The sequence below is a fragment of the Microcebus murinus genome, chromosome 9, assembly GCF_040939455.1.
Source record: "Microcebus murinus isolate Inina chromosome 9, M.murinus_Inina_mat1.0, whole genome shotgun sequence".
Classification (NCBI taxonomy): Eukaryota; Metazoa; Chordata; class Mammalia; order Primates; family Cheirogaleidae; genus Microcebus; species Microcebus murinus.
The window spans coordinates 89322103-89342640 of record NC_134112.1 but is presented as its reverse complement, the minus strand read 5'-3'; the positions used below and the strand labels follow the sequence as shown (position 1 = coordinate 89342640).

The 20538-nt window shown below is 41.6% G+C and overlaps 1 protein-coding gene across 3 annotated transcripts in view; it reads left to right on the top strand.

Annotated features, from left to right (window-relative positions):
* ZC3HAV1 (zinc finger CCCH-type containing, antiviral 1) overlaps positions 1-20538 on the top strand; it is a 50103-nt gene that overhangs the window by 11846 nt on the left and 17719 nt on the right. The window contains exons 2-8 of one of the 3 annotated variants that reach the window (XM_076006642.1): positions 5968-6103; positions 8792-9044; positions 13889-14143; positions 14246-14977; positions 15477-15557; positions 17264-17387; positions 19798-19972. In XM_076006642.1, coding sequence (XP_075862757.1) covers positions 5968-6103; positions 8792-9044; positions 13889-14143; positions 14246-14977; positions 15477-15557; positions 17264-17387; positions 19798-19972 — 1756 coding nt within the window. Of the gene's footprint in view, positions 1-5967; positions 6104-8791; positions 9045-13888; positions 14978-15476; positions 15558-17263; positions 17388-19797; positions 19973-20538 lie in introns of all 3 variants that reach the window. The other 2 variants (XM_012767968.3, XM_012767965.3) reach the window with 2 other exon arrangements.

Genomic DNA, 20538 nt, shown 5'->3' with positions numbered 1-20538 from the left:
TGGGCTAGAGTGCCGTGGTGACAGCCTCGCTCACAGCAACCTCAAACTCCTGGGCTCAAGCGATCCTCCTGCTGCAGCCTCCCGGGTAGCTGGGACTATAGGCATGTGCCACCATGCCCGGCTATTTTTTTTTCTATATATCTTTACTTGTCCAATTAATTTTTTTCCATTTTTAGTAGAGACAGGGTCTCGCTTTTGCTCAGGCTGGTCTCGAACTCCTGAGCTCAAACCATCCACCCTCCTAGGCCTCCCAGAATGCCAGGATTACAGGTGTGAGCCACCACGGGAGACCGGGAGACCGATGTTCTGTAGATTTTATCTTTCACACATCCTGATTCCTTTTTTGCCTGGCTTATACCATCAAGAGCCCTTTCCTGTTTTCTATGCAAATCTGTCTCTTTGTTTTTATCATGAAATGTTGGGGGGCAGAGAGGGTGAGGGGTATTTTAATACAAATTACTGTCAAAAACCAAGAGTCTCTCAGGTTATGACCTATTTCTTTTTGGTCTGGCCGTTGAGCTAAGAGCTAGCCAGTATTTACCGATTCCTGAAGCTCAAGAGCTCGGGCATGAATATCCAGTTCAGGAACCTAACCTAGAATCGAAGCTGACAAGCCCAAGCAGCAATTCTCAGCCTTGACTGCACACTGCAGTCACCTGGGGTCCCACCCTAGTCAAATTAAAGTGATCTCTGAGGGTGTGGCCCAGGTTTAGGTATTTTTAAACACTGCCCAGTTGATTATTATGTGCAAGCAGGGAAGAGAACCACCGTCCAGGCTAGCTGTTTAGACCGCACCCGCCGTGGGGGAGAGTACTTATTGCCTGGGTTAAAATAATATTTTGTTCTGTGGCTGAAAGAGAAAAGTGAAAAGGTCATTTGTTTTTAGGCTTTTGGCCTGAGATTCCTGAGAGACAATTCTGCCGTTTTCAAGGCCATCTTGCTCTTGTTTTTTTTTTTTTTTTTTTTTTTAATACGTTATCAGCTCCTAACCCAACTCATGCTGTTTTTAAAAGTTTATCTGCTCTAAGCTCGGGAAGCATTCTGCAAATGCTTGTTTTGTCCTCGGCAGTTCATAATGGCTTGTAGGCGAGCTCTTTTTCGTACTGGAAAGCTGGGAGTTCCTGCAGCTTCTAACCAACCTTCTGCAGGACCCATTGTCCTTTTCTGGAAGGTAGCAATGTGACTTTGCAGCTTCGGCCATAAAAGATGACCTCTCTCTCTCTCTCTCTCTCCATTCTGAATCTGGGGTGGCCATGTGGCTTGTTTTTTTGTTTTTGTTTTTGTTTTGAGACAGAGTCTCGCTTTGTTGCCCTGACTAGAGTGAGTGCCGTGGCATCAGCCTGGCTCACAGCAACCTCAAACTCCTGGGCTCAAGCAATCCTTCTGCCTCAGCCTCCCAAGTAGCTGGGACTACAGGCATGCGCCACCATGCCCGGCTAATTTTTTCTATATATTTTTAGTTGGTCAATTAATTTCTTTCTATTTTTAGTAGAGATGGGGTCTTACTCTTGCTCAGGCTGGTTTTGAACTCCTGACCTTGAATGATCCTCCCGCCTTGGCCTCCCAGAGTGCTCGGATTACAGTCGTGAGTCACGGCACCCGACCCTCCTTTTTTTCAAGAGACAGGTTCTTGCTCTGTTGCTTGAGCTAGAGTGCAGTGGCATGATCATAGCTCACTGCAGCCTCAAACTTCTGGGTTCACGCGATCATTCTGCCTCAGCCTCCCGAGTGGCTGGGACAGCAGGCACACACGATCACATGCAGCTAAATTTTTCTATGTTTTGTAGAGATGGGGTCTCACTCTTGCTCAGGCTGGTCTGGAACTCCTGGCCTCAAGCAATCCTCCTGCCTTTGTGCATGGCCTGATTTCTCTTTTTATTGGGCCTCAATTTCCCAAAGTAGGATTATCCCAATTAAATTAAATAACAACATAAAGTTTCTGTCAGCAAATGCATAATAAATGTTAGTTTCTGTACTTACCCCCAAATAGAAGGTGAGCATAAACTGCCTTATGTTTGTGGCTGATTTAAATGCTGAAATTACGGCAAAGATGGAGCCTGTAAGAAGCAATTGGGGAGAAGTTTAGACTTTAGAGAATTCGGGGAAACAGAGCAGGGCTCACCTGGGAAGGAGCCACGGGTCAGACCAAGGCTAGACATAAATGTTGCAAATTGAAACTGGGTTCAAGGTGAGTATCATAGGGTCTAGAGGAATATGTACTTTGCCTGAGGATGGAGATGAGAAATAAGAAGTATATAGAACTAGGCCCTCAGATGGGCACCTCGTGTGCTAGGTGTGATTCTTCCTATGGACATGAGTGTCTTGGGTAGGCTTGGAAAAGTCTGGACACTTGGGATTCCAGGCAGAGGGGTCCCCAGCCACCTGGCTGCCTTTCATTATTTAGAGGAAGTGCTGACTTCAGGGACCTTGGAAGTGCCACACTTCTCGGGTAGGACAGGACAGGCTCAGGGTAAAAATGACAAATTCTACATTTCCCAGTGACCTGCAGAGGTGCTGTAGGCTTGGCTACAAGTTCAGGGTATCTAGACTGGAACTAAAGGGAAAGCAAAGATTCTTAATTCCTTCTAACAATTGTAAAATGTCTCTGAGCCAGAGGGCAGAACCTGTCCAACAGTGGGGTGTTTCAGCATTGCCATTTTCAGCTCAATATCAAGAGCACTAATGGAAATGGCTGTCTAGACAATGAAAGGAAGTGCCTTATGAGGTAGTGAGGCTCACATGCATCTGGGCAAGCTATGGCGGTGGTGGGTTGGGGGTGGGGATTTTGCTTTGGGCTGGAGAAGATTACCTTTAGAAGGCCTTCCCCACTGTAGGAGTCTTTTCAAGTCTTCCCTTCCATGGGGAGGTGGAGTCTTAGCCCAGCTGCTGAGGGTTCTGGGTGGTGGGGGCTGTTGGAAGCAGTCGTCTGAAACCATAGTGCAGAATCCAAAAGCGAGCAGAGAGCTGAAGTCGGCCTTATCAAGGAGCACTAGAAACATGCTAAAAGCTAGGGTCACTGATCGGAGAAAGCAAGGAGAGGACCTGCCTGGGAAAATGGCTGGAAGACAACTGCCCCTGACATTTCCAGGAGGGGAGGTACCTGGGAAGCCTGGCCAAGTTTCAAGGGCTCAGCTAGTGGCTGACAGTCATTGATTTTGTGATTTTTCTCGTGAGGTTCCACTGCTAGATCTGAAGGCAATCCAGAGAGTTGCAGAAATGTTTTATACATAGGCAACAGTATCTGAATAAGTGACTTTTTTTTTTTTTTTTGAGACAGAGTCTCCCTTTGTTGCCCAGGCTAGAGTGAGTGCATCAGCCTAGCTTACAGCAACCTCAAACTCCTGGGCTCAAGCAGTCCTACTGCCTCAGCCTCCCGAGTAGCTGGGACTACAGGCATGCGCCACCATGCCCGGCTAATTTTTTCTATATATATTAGTTGGCCAATTAATTTCTTTCTATTTATAGAAATATTATTTATAGTAGAGACAGGGTCTTGCTCCTGCTCAGGCTGGTTTCAAACTCCTGACCTCGAGCAATCCCTCGAGCAATCCGCCCGCCTTGGCCTCCCAGAGTGCTAGGATTACAGGCCTGAGCCACCACACCTGGCTGAATAAGTGACTTTTAAAGATTAATTCTTAGAGAATAACTTTTAACTAGATGTTTACATTTTCAAGAAATCATCAATTTCATTAAGATCATTTTGCATTTCTGTTTACCAGTGACAAACAATTAAAAAAAATAGTGGCAACAGATAATATTTAATATTTGGGAAATCAAAGAGAACTATTAAAAGAAACTTTTAAATTCATAATAGGGAAAAACAGAACAAGACTTGAATAAATAGATATTTTCTGTTCCAGAATCAGAAGATTTAATGAAGTTAAGATGACATACTTAATATTCAGTCTAATTTATGGAATTAACAGAATTTAGATTCCCAATATATTATTTTATGGAAATTGACAAAACCCTAATAACATTTCTATAAAGAAAATAAGTTAAGCACACTAAAGGGTTGTTTTTTTTAAAAAAGAGTAAGTCAATGATATGATAAATTACTCTGTTTATATATAGAATATGATGCAAAGGACATTTAACTTCTATGATATTGGATTCAAAGCAGAACAGTAGATTTAAAAACACAGTAGGGATTCCAATAGTTCTAAACTTGGTAAAAAGTTAGTATATAATAGTATAGGATGATAAAATAAGAAAGGGATTATATTTAATACTTGTTATATGGGAGGATATAAAACACTTATGTCCTCCTCTGACACCATTTGTCATAATGAGCTCCAGATGTTTTAAAGAATTAATGTTGAAAATATCACTTTTAAAAGTGAAACAAAATGGTATATTATAGTTATCCAGCTGTGGTAGATGAATTAACTTTGCAGGTATTAAAGCAGTAGGCTAAATTGTGAATGGCAAAGTGGGAGGACCTGATCATATAAAAATTTAGCAGTAACAATCTTAATCAATTCTTAATAAAAAGGAAGAAAATGCAAATCTCCTTTAAATAAACAAAGCTGATAAAAATTAATATTAAAAATATAATCACAAAGCTGTAGGTTAGTACCCATTCTCTACTAGATAAACACGTAAAGGATATGAACAAATAGTATGTATGAGAAGAAATGTAAGCATGAAGCCAACATTTGGTAATATTTTCAGTCTTGCTAATAATAAAAGTGTGAATGAATGAAAGCATAAGTCTATTTCATACCTATTGAAGTAGCAAAGCAACAAAACTCTATGTTAAAGTGCTTGTGGGGAAATAGACACACTCCCAGGTTGCTGGTATGTTTTCTGGAGTGCAGTAGATCAAAATGAAATGCAAGTTCTCAGGAAAATTATTCTGTTCTTTGTGGCAATACTCCCAAAGGAGTAACTCTTAGGAAAATAAATAATCTAAAAAAAGAAAGGTTATTTGTACAAAGATAATTGTAGCCACACTATTTAAATAGTTAAATTCTAGCCATTACCAACAGCCTGACAACTTGATCATTGTAGTGCAAACTAGAGCATGTTAACATGTCATCATATTAATAACTACTAAAGCCATAAATCTGAGGACTTTGACAATATCATATGTAGCATATATAAGTTAAAAAGAGGAATAAGTTTGTTATGCGGCTGTTGATAACTGTCAGATTATATTTGTCTAATGAGAGTGTCAGTGATCTTAGGGTTTCTCAATGATCTAAATCAAAGCTTCTTAGACTTTAATGTGATTAAATCAAGTGTTCAGTCACCACATGTGGCTTACATATTGGTAAACTCTGATTATTCAAAAATTCCATCATCACAGCAAGTTCTATTGGACAGTGTTGAACTAAACCATTAATGTCTCAAAGTGAAGGGGATTTTTCATCTTTTTCTGTACAGTTATGTGAGCTATACAATTCAAAGTTTGCTCCATTCCTTTATAGTCATAAATGATTTATATATATATGTACATTGGTATATAAGACTGAGATATAGCAATAAATAATTTTATATAATGAAAATATTAGATAAGTGGAATTCTGTCTGGTTGACTTCATTGTCAGTCCATGGGTGTGTTATAATTATTCATTCTTTGTTTCTCAATAGACAAATCATTTTTAATAGATTGGCTTCAGTTTCTTTGCCAAATTTTTCCTCTTCTGACCTTTCTGAGCTATATACAAATTATAACTTAATGTATATTAGGGGAGATACTGTTTAAAGAAGTATTACAATAATTTAAACTCAGTTATATGTATATATGTGTATACTTTGTGAAGAAAATTTGCCACAAAACACCCTCACCTAGCTTTTTCATAAATTTATTTGATTAAAGTATATTCTCTAAGCAGAACTGATTTGTGTTAGTTACCAGAGGATGTGGGCATCATTCTTTATTGACTGACAGTTTTATGGATGATTTCTTTTTCTTTACTTCTGTGAAGTGGAAACACTGACAATTGTCATGTTTTCTTCCAGGAATTTATGCAAATATTCTCATGAGGTTCTCTCAGCAGAGAACTTCAAAATCCTAAAAATGCATGAGCTCTCTGGACTTAATCAAGAGGAATTAGCAGTGCTCCTCGTCCAAAGTGATCCTTTTTTTATGCCTGAGGTAAGTTATGATTTCTCAGCTTAAGAAGCAGTGAGAAAATATTATTGGCAGTGTTGTGTCATTGGACATATTGGAATAGGAGCAGAAAAATCTCAAAGTTAGCATCAGGGCTTTGTAGGTGGCAGTCAGGGCTGTTGCTGAGTGACCTAAGAGAGCCCAGCAATTTCTCTCCTATTTGAGGTCTCATAATAATTTGAGTCTGGAAAGTTTCCTCCACCAGGCTGCTGTGGAGCCCTGTGTGAGCAAGTATGAGCTGAAGAGGTAATAGCAGTAGGACAGCTTGATGCTTTACATCAGGGTGGCTTCTTGGAAGAGGTGAGCTTTGGAAGGTGACAGGGAAGACGATGGTACAGGCTAAGCTGCTGTAACAGAGACCCCCCCCCCAATACAGTGATTCAAATAAAATATAATTTTATTTCTCCATCACTTGATAGTCTAATTCAGGGGTCGGCAATCTATAGAGGTCCGAGGAGCTGGTTTCTGGAGTTGGCATTAGTTAGTATTGTTGGCATAAGTTTCTACCAAAGAATGCTGGGCAAGAAAAGTCCCTAAAGGAGTGTTTCAACTTGGGGAGTAGGACGGGATTTTTTTCATGAGGCTTTAGCAGGAGGGGGTCAGCCAGAGTTCAGCTAGTTTTAAGAACAGTTGGTCAGGGATGGCTCTCCACAGAAGGAGGAATTATCCCTGCAGATTAGGTTGTTTGGGTAATTTGGACTTTATCAAAAGGGGTGAGGAGGGAGGGAGGGGCTAAGTTAAGTGCAGAGGGGCATGTAGAGAAATAGCTGCAGGGGAGCGGTGGACAGGGACCTGAGGGCCACAGTGGAATGTTCTCAGTCACTTCGTTGGTTGCTTTGCATTCGTTCAGCTAAGATTTAGGAGTATCTGCAAACGTTAGGCACTGTGTTAAATACCAGAGGAAGCAGCGAGCAGCACTCTCTGCCCTAAAACACTTAATATATTCACACTTTTTCACTTTGCTTTGACCTATGACAACATAAAAACATCAGGCAAACCTGACTTCCTGGTATATTAACTTGTAAAGTTGCAATGTACTTATTAAAGGAAAAAGTGCTTTTCATTTGTTCTGGCCCAATGAAGGCAGGAACATTCTTGCTTAAACATGGGTATAGTAATAGGAATGTTACCTAAGCGTAATTTATGAAGTTGCCAATTGTTCTTTTTTGCTACAGCCTCTAGGAGGTACTTCAGAATCACCTGGAGGGTTTGTTAAAATACAGGTTGTTGGGCCCCACCTCTGTTGCTTCCGACTCTAGATACTGGAAAGGGCCTGAGGAGTTGCGTTTCTGAGTTTCCAGGTGGTGTCGAAGATGGTTGGTCTAGAATCTGGACAGTAGACTCTATAGCCATTACGAGTATCTACTTGAATCGGGTTTTAGAAGTTGTCTTTGTAGCTAAATCATTGTTACTGGAGTCTGAGTCCATAGTTTTGCCATCTAGACAAATCACCGTGAACCGTGTTGATCTGGTTTTCTCAGAATCCATTGAAACAGCTTATAAATGTTTTAATCCTTAAAATCTGAAATGCAGGTTTCTTACTAATTATATTGATTTCCTCATTTCATGGTTCAGATATTTGCATCACACTTTATATTTTGTACAACACATTCACGTATTTTGTTATTTAGTCTGCTGAACAACTTTTTTTTTTTTTTGAGACAGAGTCTCACTTTGTTGCCCAGGCTAGAGTGAGTGCCGTGGCGTCAGCCTAGCTCACAGCAACCTCAATCTCCTGGGCTTAAGCAATCCTCCTGCCTCAGCCTCCCGAGTAGCTGGGACTACAGGCACGTGCCACCATGCCCGGCTAATTTTTATATATATATTAGTTGGCCAATTAATTTCTTTCTATTTTTTATAGTAGAGATGGGGTTTTGCTCAGGCTGGTTTTGAACTCCTGACCTTGAGCAATCCGCCCGCCTCGGCCTCCCAGAGTGCTAGGATTACAAGCGTGAGCAATCGCTCCTGGCCTGAACAACTTTGTTTAGGTAGACAGAGCAAATATTTTCCTCCGGTTACAGCAAAAGAAAAAGAGGCAGAGAGTAGGTAAGTGGGTCCCCTGAGGTCACACAGCTGCTTTCAGACTCTCAGACTGTAAAACCAGCATCTTCTAGTCCTGCCTCATATGGCCTGACCTCGGTCACAGTATTCCTTCTGCCCTCTTTTCGCTAGGAACTACATATATGTAGAGCTAGATATATAGATATATCTATTTAGATAGAAATATAAAAATCATCATCTTTTGTTCATCTTTTGAGAAACTGCCTAGCAGAGTCTAAATTCTGGATTCCCAAACAGTTGAAGGTCAGACCCACGTGTTCTTGTAATTCCTAAGTGAGTCGATATCCAAAGATGAACCTTCCTTTTTTGAGCTCCTTTGTAATGTAGGGCTCATTTTAGGTCCTGTTCGTAGATAGCCATCTTATTTTGATTCTTCCAAGAGTTATAAAATTCTTCAGTATCTTCTAGTCAGTCTGCAGGCCTCTTCTGCCTCAAATAAATCACCAATTGAAAACAACTCATGAGAGATTATAGGATATATGTGTATTTTTTTTTTCCTTTGGTGTATCTCTGCTTGCTTCAGAAATTTTTGTGCACTTGAGCTTGCCTTAATGAGTGTTTGACAGGAATAAAAAGTGTTTTGTCTTTGGCTATCGTTTCTCCCTCCCACAGATATGCAAAAGTTATAAGGGAGAGGGTCGCAGGCAGATTTGTAACCAGCAGCCTGGGTGTGACAGACTCCACATCTGTGACCACTTCACCCGAGGTAACTGTGGTTACCTCAATTGTCTCAAGTCCCACAACCTGATGGACAGAAAGGTGCTGGGGATCATGAGAAACCACGGGCTGAACGCAGACGTGGTCCAGAGCATCCAAGACATCTGCAACAGCAAGCACATGCGGAAGAACTCCCCCGGGTTGAGAGGTAAATGCTTTTTCCTTTTTTTTTTTTTTTTTTTTTTGAGACAGAGTCTCGCTTTGTTGCCCAGGCTAGAGTGAGTGCCGTGGCGTCAGCCTAGCTCACAGCAACGTCAAACTCCTGGGCTCAAGCGATCATCCTGCCTCAGCCTCCCGAGTAGCTGGGACTACAGGCATGCGCCACCATGCCCGGCTCATTTTTTCTATATATGTATTAGTTGGCCAATTAATTTCTTTCTATTTATAGTAGAGACGGGGTGGGGTCTCGCTCTTGCTCAGGCTGGTTTCGAACTCCTGACCTTGAGCTATTCGCTCGCCTCGGCCTCCCAGAGAGCTAGGATTACAGGCGTGAGCCTCCTCGCCCGGCCACTTTTTCCTTTTTAATTTTATGAACTTTCAAATAAACAGAAATCACAAGAAAAGAAAAACTTTACCTATAATTGCTCTACCTTACCACATAGAACTATCTTCATTTTCCCTTCCAAACCTTGCCCATAAGCACCGACCATTTTTATGTTATCATGATCATAGCATATATCTCACTTTACAATTCGATCTTCATGCTTATTAGCACTATCTCCTCCCAGATTTTAAAAAAAATGTTTATCATTTTTCTAACAGCTAATTGATAAAGCGTGTTTTTTTTTTGAGGGAAAAAAACATGAACGTTTTTTAGATTCACCAATTGCTAACATTATATCTCAGTTGCTTTATCTCTTTTTTCTATGTTTATATACACACACACATGTGACATGTTTGTGCTTAAAGCACTTGATGTATGCAGACATCATGACACTTCACATCTGAATATATCATTGTGTATCTCCTCAGAACAAGGCCATCTCCTACATAACCATTATACAATTAATAAAGAAAATTTAGCATTAGGGCAAAACTATATATAAATTTAATTTATAGTCCTCAGTGCCATTTCTTTAAGAAATTATTTCTTAAATTAATGGTAAAAATGGTAGAAAAGTGATAAAATATACATAGCATAAAATTTATCATTTCAATAATTTTTAAGTGTAAAAATTTAGTGCATTAAGTACATTCACATTTTTGTACTACCATCATCATCATCCATCTCCAGAACTTTTTCATCTTCTCAAACTGAAACTCCATACCCATTAAACACTAACTCCTCATTCCCTCCTGCCCCCAGCCCCTGGCAAATACCACTCTACTTTCTGTCTCTATAAATTTGACAACTCTAGGTACTTCATATAAGTGAAATCAGATATTTTTATTAATATTAATTAATTAATATTAATTCCTTTTATTAATATTACTGGCTTATTTTGCTTACCATAATATCTTTAAGGTTCATCCATGTTGCAGTATGTATCAAAATTTCCTTCTTTTTTAAGGCCTATAATTTTTCATTGTATAGATATAACATTTTGCTTATCTATTCATCTGGGGATGGATGCTTGGGTTGTCTCCATGTTTTGGCTACAGTAACTAGTGCTACTGTGAACTTGGGTGTACCAGTATCTCTTTGAGACTCTATTTTCCATTCTTTTGGGTATATAATAAGAAGCAGAATTGCTGGATCATGTGGCAATTCTGTGTTTAAATTTTTCTTTTTTTTGGAGATAGAGTCTCACTCTGTTGCCCAGGGTAGAGTGCCATGGCATCAGCCTAGCTTACAGCAACCTCAAACTCCTGGGCTCAAGCGATCATCCTGCCTCAGCCTCCCAAGTAGCTGTGACTACAGGCATGCGCCATCATGCCCGGCTAATTTTTTTCTATATATTTTTAGTTGGCCAATTAATTTCTTTCTATTTATAGTAGAGATGGGATCTTGCTATTGCTCAGGCTGGTATTGAACACCTGACCTCGAACAATCCTCCCGCCTTGGCCTCCCAGAGTGCTAGGGTTACAGGCGTGAGCCACCATACCTACTAACTCTCTATGTTTAAATTTTTGAGAAATTGCCATTCTGTTTTTCATAGTGGCTGTACCATTTTTCATTTCTGCCAGTAACTCACAAGGGTTCAAATTTCTCACATCCTCTTTATCATTTCATATTTTCTTATTTTTTGATAACAGCCATCCTAATGGGTTTGAAGTGATATTATTTCTTGAGAATTTTCATATTATATAATAGTATTAATTTTTAATGTCTGTATGAAGTATATATAGAAGAGGTCAAGAATTTTGTGAAGCAGATAGAATACATGATTCTAAGATTCTTTAAAAAACAATTGCACCTCCTTATATTTTGGAAATAGTTTATAGTTTACAAAGGACTTTCACCCAAAATATCTCATCTTTGTTCCTCTCAGCAAAACCATGAAGAAAGGCAGATATATCATTTATTAGCCTCACTTAACGGGTAAGGAAACTGAGGCTCAGAAATTTTAAGGAACTTCTACTGCAGGAATAATCTCCTTAGATTATTTTTCGAAGAATGGAGGGTAATATGATGAATAAATAAAAAGTAATGTTTTCAAGAAACTAGAAATCAGCAGAGCTCACATGTTCTGATTCCATATCTAATGTTTTTTCTCCACACCACAGTGGTTTCTGAACAGGGGAACGTCTGGAGGGACGGTTTTTGGTGTAGTTTCTCAATGTCAATGCATTGTGTAAGAGAGAGATCCATATTTAGTATCAGTTCTAGTTAATCTACCAAGTTAACCATGTTGTTGACAAAAGAAGGATGATAGCTGGGCGTGGTCACGGCTCATGCCTGTAATCCTAACACTCTGGGAGGCCAAGGCGGGTGGATTGTCTTGAGCTCAGGAGTTTGAGACCAGCCTGAGCAAGAGTGAGACCCTGTCTCTTAAAAATAGAAAGAAATTGGCTGAACAACTAAAAATACCTAGAAAAAATTAGCTGGGCATGGTGGGTGGTGCATGCCTGGTAGTCCCAGCTACTCCGGAGGCTGAGGCAGGAGGATTGCTTGAGCCCAGGAGTTTGAGGTTGCTGTGAGCTAGGCTGACGCCACGGCACTCACTCTAGCCTGGGCAACAAAAGTGAGACTCTGTCTCAAAAAAAAATAGAAAGAAATTGGCTGAACAACTAAAAATACCTAGAAAAAATTAGCCGGGCATGGTGGGTGGTGCATGCCTGTAGTCCCAGCTACTCCGGAGGCTGAGGCAGGAGGATCGCTTGAGCCCAGGAGTTTGAGGTTGCTGTGAGCTAGGCTGATGCCACTGCACTCTAGCCAAGACAACAGAGTGAGACTCTGTCTCAAAAAAAAAAAAAAAAAAAATAGCAAAGGAGGATGTCGACTGTTATGGTGTACTATTGCCCCCTGGGTTTGCAAGGGAAAAGATTTCTCTGCTATACACAGTAGCACAACTCACACACAGACGAGCACAGGCTCACCTCACACGCACACACCACATATTCACACATGTCTTACCCACAGACATGCACGTTGATAAATAGTAAGTGACTGAAACCTAGAGTCATGCTCAAATGAGGTTTATTATGTCACAGGCTAAGGACTCACCCAGGATAAGCACAGGCCAAGAATGAATCTATCTGCTCATAAACTTTTTCACCTCTTCTACACAGGCCACAAGGCCCTGGGGTACTAAGGCCCTGGGGTACTGAAAGGAGAGGGCACACGGAAGAGAAGGGGAACGGGGAGAGGTAGGCAGTGAGGCAGATGGTTACATTCTTGGGCGGCTCTAATTAGTGCTCAGTACAGCCACGTTTTACATAAGGTAAGGTGGACATTCCAAAAGGAAGCAGAGGGAAAGAAAGTCAGTGATGCAGTCTTCACAGTCGGCAGAAGAGTGGCTGATCAAATCTGCCCTTGGTTCACATCTATGGAGATAAACCTGCAATGACTTGGTCAGTGTAAAACTTAAAACTCGGGAGCAAGGATTGATTCAGGTTGTAGCTGTAAGGTTGTAACTGGTGTGTGCCTGTTTTATAGGGGTCATACACCCTGAAAGGTTTTAGGGCTAACTAGGCAGTTCCAGGGGTAGGGGGGGAAAGGACTTTGCTATTGTGGGCACCGGCTTATACGTCAATCACAGCTATTCGTTTGGGGCAGAGGATGGCAGTGCTGTGTGCTTCAGTTCTCGGGCTTGGTCTCCCTTTTGGCGTTGAGTTTTGGGGGTCCCAAGATTTTATTTTTCCTTTACAACATCTTCCACACATACCCTCAGTGTAGGTGCACACACACACACACACACACACACACACACACACCCTTTGCCCTGCTTCCAGGAGAGTGTGACTCATCAAGTTTCTAGTCAGAAGCCAATTCCCTCCAGGCCACTGCATTGTCAGCTTTGACTTTTGGTAATACACTTGCGAATTGGGGGGAATTGGGGGGTGGGGGGGTAGAGAAAGAAATCTGGAAAAATTTCTAGCTTAAATAAGATCAGACCTTTAGAATGGAGTTTCATTTTCTGTTTAAGTATTGTGAATCCTTAAATTGTCAGGTACCCAATATTACAACACAGGCAGAATTGAAAAGAGTTTTAGAAACTCTTCCCTGATTTGCCCTAGTCTGTCTCTCCATTCACCACCGTGGTGAATGTTGACTTGGAACAGGGGACAGTGGACACCCCCACCTAAGAGTTTTGGGGCCTGGGGACCGCATCTCAGTCCTAGAGAAGAAGGTAGAAGAGAACCAGGGTCCAGCTCTTATCCTAGGCCATGGAATGATATTCTCTGCTGTGCTGGTGGAATGTCGAGATTCTTTCATTGTAGTAACTGCCCATCCTGAAGATTTTTTACACACCACCAGGTTAGGGCAAGTAATTTGATAGAACTTGGGTCGCAAAGGTGGAAAGGCTAAGAGGATCATTGGTAGTAGGAACTCAATCACAGTAAGTCTAATTTGCATTATTTCGTTTCATTTTGATTTTTTTCCCCTAGCTCCTTTCCATCGTAGAGCCGGGCCGTACAAAGCTAGAAGCAAAAGTAGAGAGCGATTCTTTCATGGCAGCCAGGAATTTCTGCCATCTTCCACTCAAAGGTCCTCCACGCCCAGTCCAGACCCGACGGGCCGCAGTGCTCCCGGGGATGACGTGCCTGTGGATGGCCTCACCCACAAGTTCACCTATCTGGAGACTCAGGATCTCGCTCAGCCCTCCTCGCCTTCGGCTAAAGCTACCAATCTTGGAGGAGCAGGTGAGGACGGGGCAAGCCAGAGGTTTTCCGAGAATGGCAGTCCAAAAGGCCTCCTTTATGGGAAGCAAAGCAACACTTACCTTGTTTCTGATTCAACACCAGCCTCCAACTGGAAGGACCCCACGCCCTGGCCGAAGGACCAAGGCACCGGGAAGGAGAGTGTGTTTTCCCCAATTCTGACTGCCGCCCGCCCTCCTCTCGGTTCTGCACCAACACCTGAAGCTGTGACCGCCGGAAACAGCACAGGCATGCTTTACTCCGACCTGAGGGACACCAAGGGCAGAAGTGGAACTCAAGATCTCCAGCATGTTTCTCTTTTCCATAATAATGCTGATGGAGGGGCCGCTGGCGTAACTTCCGCAAGATATTTCAATTACAACAGCACAACCAACAGTCAGAGAGAAACATCACTCCCTAGGGATCGAGACGCTGGACCTGCTTCCCGGGATCTCCAGACCACTGGCCAAATTACCGAGGGCGATACTGCCGCAGTGGCATTTGTTAACGGTAAATGCGGAGGGAAGACATTTTCGGCTAGTAAAACCACCCACAGTTCACCAGATGGCTCTAGTGACATTATGGATAAAACTACTAATGTATTAATAGAAAAAACTGGTGCCACTGGCTTTGGTTTAAAAACATCAGTCACTGGGGGAAAAGATGTATTGTGCTCTGGAAGTCAGAGTGTGAGAAGCCAGGCCCTGGCCACAGCTGGAGAAACCACTGCCCCCGCACCAGTCAGCACCCTGCTTCAGTCACCTTCCTCAGGCAACAGAGCTGCAGCCTGTGGGACCCTTGGTCAGAACTCCACCCAAGTCCCTGTTCCCCCTGCCGGTGAGTCCACAAGGAGGACCCCAGGCTGTGCTCAGTGTAAGTCAGGGAAAGACACTTGAGGTCGCAGTAGGGTGGCTGTGGCTGGTGGTTTCTCCTTGGATGTTCCGCTGCAGCTCTTAAAGGGCATAGAGTTAGACAGTTCTGGTTAAGGGGTGGTACCAGGTACCAGAGAGCAGGCTGACTTATGAAGACAAGGAAGGACCAATCAGTAGAACCACGCATGGAACAAGTTGCTACATTTATTGACAATAGGAATAGTTTGACTATGGTTTAAGAAATAAACATAGCTGTCATGTGACTCTAATGTCCACATTTCATCTTAGGAAGAGGCTGTCTAGACACTCAGGAGCATGAATCACAGGTGTTGTCTTGCACATGGCCCCCGTTTCAGATATTCTTTCCCACTGTGAGACCAGGTGTCTTGAATTTTGGTTTAAACATTAATATCAGCTTACATGCATACCCTTTTGTCTTATAAATTCCATATCTGATGTTGTAGGTACCATGTCTTCTTGGGTACATGATCCTAGCTTAGAGAAAATTTGTCTTGACCATCTGCATGAGGGATGTCAACTCAATGGTGAGTAAAATAAGGATTTTCTATAAGCTTCTACCTTTTGACCATTTAAATAATATTCTGTAGGCCAGGTGTAGTGGCTCATGCCTGTAATCCCAGCAGTTTGGGAGGCTGAGATAGGAGGATTGCTTAAGGCCAAGAGTTTGAGACCAGCCTGGGCAACATAGTAAGATCCTTTCTCTGAAAAAGAAAAAAAAAATTAATAGTTGTCTGGGTGTGGAGGCTCACACCTGTAGTCCCAGCAACTGGGGAGGCTGAGGCAGGAAGATTGCTTGAGCCCAGGAGTTTGAGGCTGCAGTGAGCTGTGATTGCACCACTGCATTCCAGTTCGGACAGCAGAGTGAGACCCTGTCTCTTAAAAAAAAAAAAAAAAAAAAAAAAAAAAATATATATATATATATATATATATATATATATATATATATATATATATATAGATGCTGCTGTGAACATGGGTGTGCAAATGTCTGCTGAAAACTCTGCTTTCAGTTATTTGGGGTATATACCCAGAGGTGGAATCACTGGATCATATAGTATTTCTATGCTTAATTTTTTGAGGAACTCTTTTCCATAGCAGCTGTACCACTTTTCATTTCCACCAGCAATGCCAAAGAGTTCAAACTTCTCTCCATACTGATCAACACTTGTTATTTTTCTGTGTTTATTACAAACAAACAGAGTAGCTGGGACTACAGGCATGCGCCATCATGCCCAGCTAATTTTTTCTATGTATATTAGTTGGCCAATTAATTTCTTTGTATTTATAGTAGAGACGGGGTCTCGCTCTTGTTCAAGCAGGTTTCGAACTCCTGACCTCGAGCAATCCACCCTCCTCGGGCTCCCAGAGTGCTAGGATTACAGGCGTGAGCCACCGCGCCCAGCCTGAATCGGCCAAGTTTTAAGCAGTGCCACTCTGTGGTTTCCCCGTGGTCCCTGAACCTGTCTGTTTATGTTTTAAAGTAATCACACACCTTTTTGAAAATCTCTAAGCGATTTAAATATAACACAAATGTTGAAAAACAGAACTACTTTCTGTCTTCCTGTATTATGGGTTTATGACATTAATTTGCTATTCAGCCAGCATTCCTTTAATGACCACCTTTTATGTGCTCGGCCCTATGCCAGATATGCAGGGGGGATGTAAGCTAAACAATGATGCATCCTTTTTTTTAGTGAGTTTGTAATTAAGGTGAGGCATCCAAATATCTGCAAATGAGAAAACTGCATAAAGTAAAAACATAAGTAATAAAACCCATGCTGGGTGTTGGGTCCTGGCTAAGAGAATACACAATACATGTCTAATGAGAGTAGAGTGAGGTTAGTTGGGGGAATCTTTCTGGAAGAGATGAATTATAGGCCAGGGCTTCAAAGAAATGCAGGCTACTGCCTATGCCACAGAGCATTTTATCTGAATATATACACTTGGGGATGCAGAAAGGATAACTGTAAATCTGTAATGACCTCAGATTTCCATTTCGGTAAAGTGACTTTTTGGGGAGTGGGGAATTTTAGTTTTCTGATGAGTCTCCAAAGGTATTAAAGGGACTTGGGCAGTAGATATGTGGAAGAGGGGCATGAGTGAAGGTAGAGGTGGGAGCTGTCTGGCAGGGCGGGGAAGGCAGGCCAGGATGGGGAAAGCTGGCAGTGAACTTGGTTGACTTGATTAGAATCCTTGCAGAAAGGGCCCTCAGATCTGTCTGTCTTTGTAGAGAGCTGCGACAAAGACCACTTCCACCTGCCCTACCGGTGGCAGAAGCTCAGCGGAAAGAAGTGGGAAGACTTCGAGCACATGGAAGCGATTGAGGAAGCCTATTGCGCCCCCCAAAACTGTGTGTAAGTTGATGGCTGTACTCTGGCTTTTGAGATCCACATAATCATCAAAAGAGAGGAAAGTGCTAGGCTTATGGGAAAAGAAAACACACTTTTCTTTCAGAATCCCATTCAAGTGTGAAAGTTCTCGAGGTGAAAATGACAAATTCCTGATGAGTTACTGAAGAAAAAACACAGCTGGGCAGGTTTGCAGTTGCACTGAACCTGGCTAATATTAGGGATTCTGGGAATATTTGCTAACTCAAAGGAAATAAACAGTGCCACGATTGTTTGTTTAGTTGATGTCTGCCAGTGTGGCCTGCAGAAAAGCACAACGCAGAGATTGGTTTGTATTCTCATCAGTTCATCACAGACCTGTTAAAAGTACTGAATGATTTAGGACAAAAGAGCCTATGGCTTAAACTTCATAATTTTATAACATGATTTGAGTAATTTCATATAGTTCTAGTGCAGAATTTTGTTGTATATTGTAGCATTTTATACCCTCCTTATGTTTGTTATTTTTCTCTATCCTGGAGACATCTGAGAGGATACCTTACATTTCTGCTTCTGGTAGAGCTGAAATGGGTGATACCCACAAGACCATTTTCACCTATGATGTGCAGGGATATAAGATGCATTCCAGGCATGAGCCAGGCGCAGTGGCTGATGCCTGTGATCCCAGTACTTTCAGAAGCCGTGGCAGGAGGATTGTGAGGCCAGGAGTTGGAGATCAACCTGGGCAACATAGCAAGACCCTATCTCTACAAAAAATTAAAAATTTTTTAGGGTAATTAAAATTACCCAAGTGTGGCAACACATGGCTGTAGTCCCAGCTACTTTGGAGGCTAAGGTAGAAGAATCACTTGAGCCCAGGAGTTTGGGCTATATATAGTGCGTTATGCCGATGGGTGTCTGCACTAAGTTCTGCATCAATATGGTGACTTCTGGGGAGTTGGGGACCACCAGGTTGTTTAAGGAGGGATGAACCAGCCCAGGATCAACATGGAGGTCAAAACTCCTATGCTGATCAGTAGCGGGATCACACCTATGAATAGCCGCTGCATTCCAGCCTGGGCAACACAGTGACACCCTGTCTCTTAAAAAATGCAACCTAATTTTACAAGGAATTTCTTTGGGGGGAAATTTACATAGTTTTCCTGATATGTGAATTTAGTGAATTTTTGGTGAAGATTCTGTGTTGCTGCATTTTGCCACTAGAGGGTGGCATCAGCTATTTTCTTGTTTCTAGATACATATTCCCCCCACCCTATCCAGGTAAATCTAGAGCAGAGTTTCTCAACCTCAGCTCATTGACAAGTGGGGCCAGATCATTTGTTGTGGGTGCTGTTTAGCAGTATTCCTGGCCTCTGGCCACTGATGCCAGAAGCACTATTCCCCTGTGGTTCTCCCCACCCCCCAGGTTGTTGTCTTAACCAAAAATGTCTTCAGATGTCAAATGTCCCCTGGGGCAAAATCATTCCTCACTGAGAATCACTGATCTAATTGGTCTTTGTTAGAGTAGCAATTCTCAACTTTTTGGTATCAGGGTCCCTCGACACTCTTAAAATGTATTGAGAATCCCCCCAAATTTCTATTTATGCGGATTATAGCTGTCAACATTTACCATATTAAAAATTAAAACAGAAAATTTAAATATTGATTCATCTAAAAATAAGACTAATAAACTTGTTACATGTTAACGTAAATAACATATTTTATATAACTATATTTAATACCGTGTATATATTCATATACATCCATTTAATATATATACTCATGCATATAACTCTCTCTCTACATATAGGTAACCATAAAATAACTGTTTTCCAAAACAAAAGATTTACTGAGACATTGTTTTATATTTTTACAAATCTCTTTAATCTGCCTTAATAGAAGACAACTAGGTTCTCGTATCTACTTCTTTATTCAATCTGTTGTGAAATCATACATCATGTAGCCTCAGGAAAAGTCCATGGTGCACTCACAAGAGAATTAAAATGAAAAAGGCAAATAATGTCTTAATGTTATCATGAAAATAACTTTGACCTTGTTGATTCTCTGAAAGGGTCTTGGAAAACATTTTGATAACTATTAAATAATAACAAATAATATTTAAAACTGACCTAATGTGAGTTTCTAACTCATTTTCTGACATTGAGCCAATCAGTTGTTTTGTGGGTACAGTTTTATTTTGAGGTTTTGTTTTTTTTTTTTTGAGGGAAGAATACATTTTGTGACACTGTGAAAGATACAGTGCTGGCAAGTCACTTTGTCTCTCCGTATTTCAGTTGTTCTTTTCTGTGTAAGACTTGGAGCTGCCTAAAGAAAATCTGAAGATGCTTTTTAGCCCTAAAATCTCCTTTGGGAAGACCAGATTGTAGAAAACAAAGGCCGATGAAACATTGTGTAACTTTATACTTTCCTCTCTCAGCTTTTTAGCGGGAAAGGGCAGAATCGATTTCGAGAACATGATGTGTGATTCCATGCCCATCCGACGCATGTGCACTCCCACATCTATAGGGAAGGCGGCCGACTCTGTCTTTACCACCGAATGGATCTGGTATTGGAGGAATGAATATGGCAAGTGGATTCCATATGGGGAAGAGGTGAGCGTCATTCCTCCTTGTGGGAGTCTCTTGTTTAAACTCGCCAAATTAGAAAGGAAACTATTGATAAAATGTTTGAAGCCTCCATGGTTACCCATGGTGTGTGGATGTAGTAGAGGAAGTGATGTTTTTTTTACTTTATACACAGCCGTATTGGTATTTTTCAGCAAGCATGCACTCCAACTGCAGTCATAAACAAGAACATATATGAATTATTTTTATGGGAAAATAATGACTCATGTCAGCGGTATATGCCGCTTTCCTCACCATCAGAGATGGAGGTGGAGCCTTGAGATAGTTTTCTATGTATTAAGACATAAATGTACAGAGGCTCCTGCTTTGAGCAGAAAAGAGGGCGTGAGTGAGAAGGTATAGGACTGCACGGGGTTGGATGGTTAATTGTACTAGGGGGTGTGTTAATTCACTCAAGCAGTGAAACCACATCTAATACAGATGGTCACCAGTATTCAGTCAGGGTCTGGGTTCAGATGGATTTAACGGATTGGAACTAGAAGATTCTAGGCTGACCCACAGAGGGAGCAGAGTAACAGGGGATAGAAGTTTGG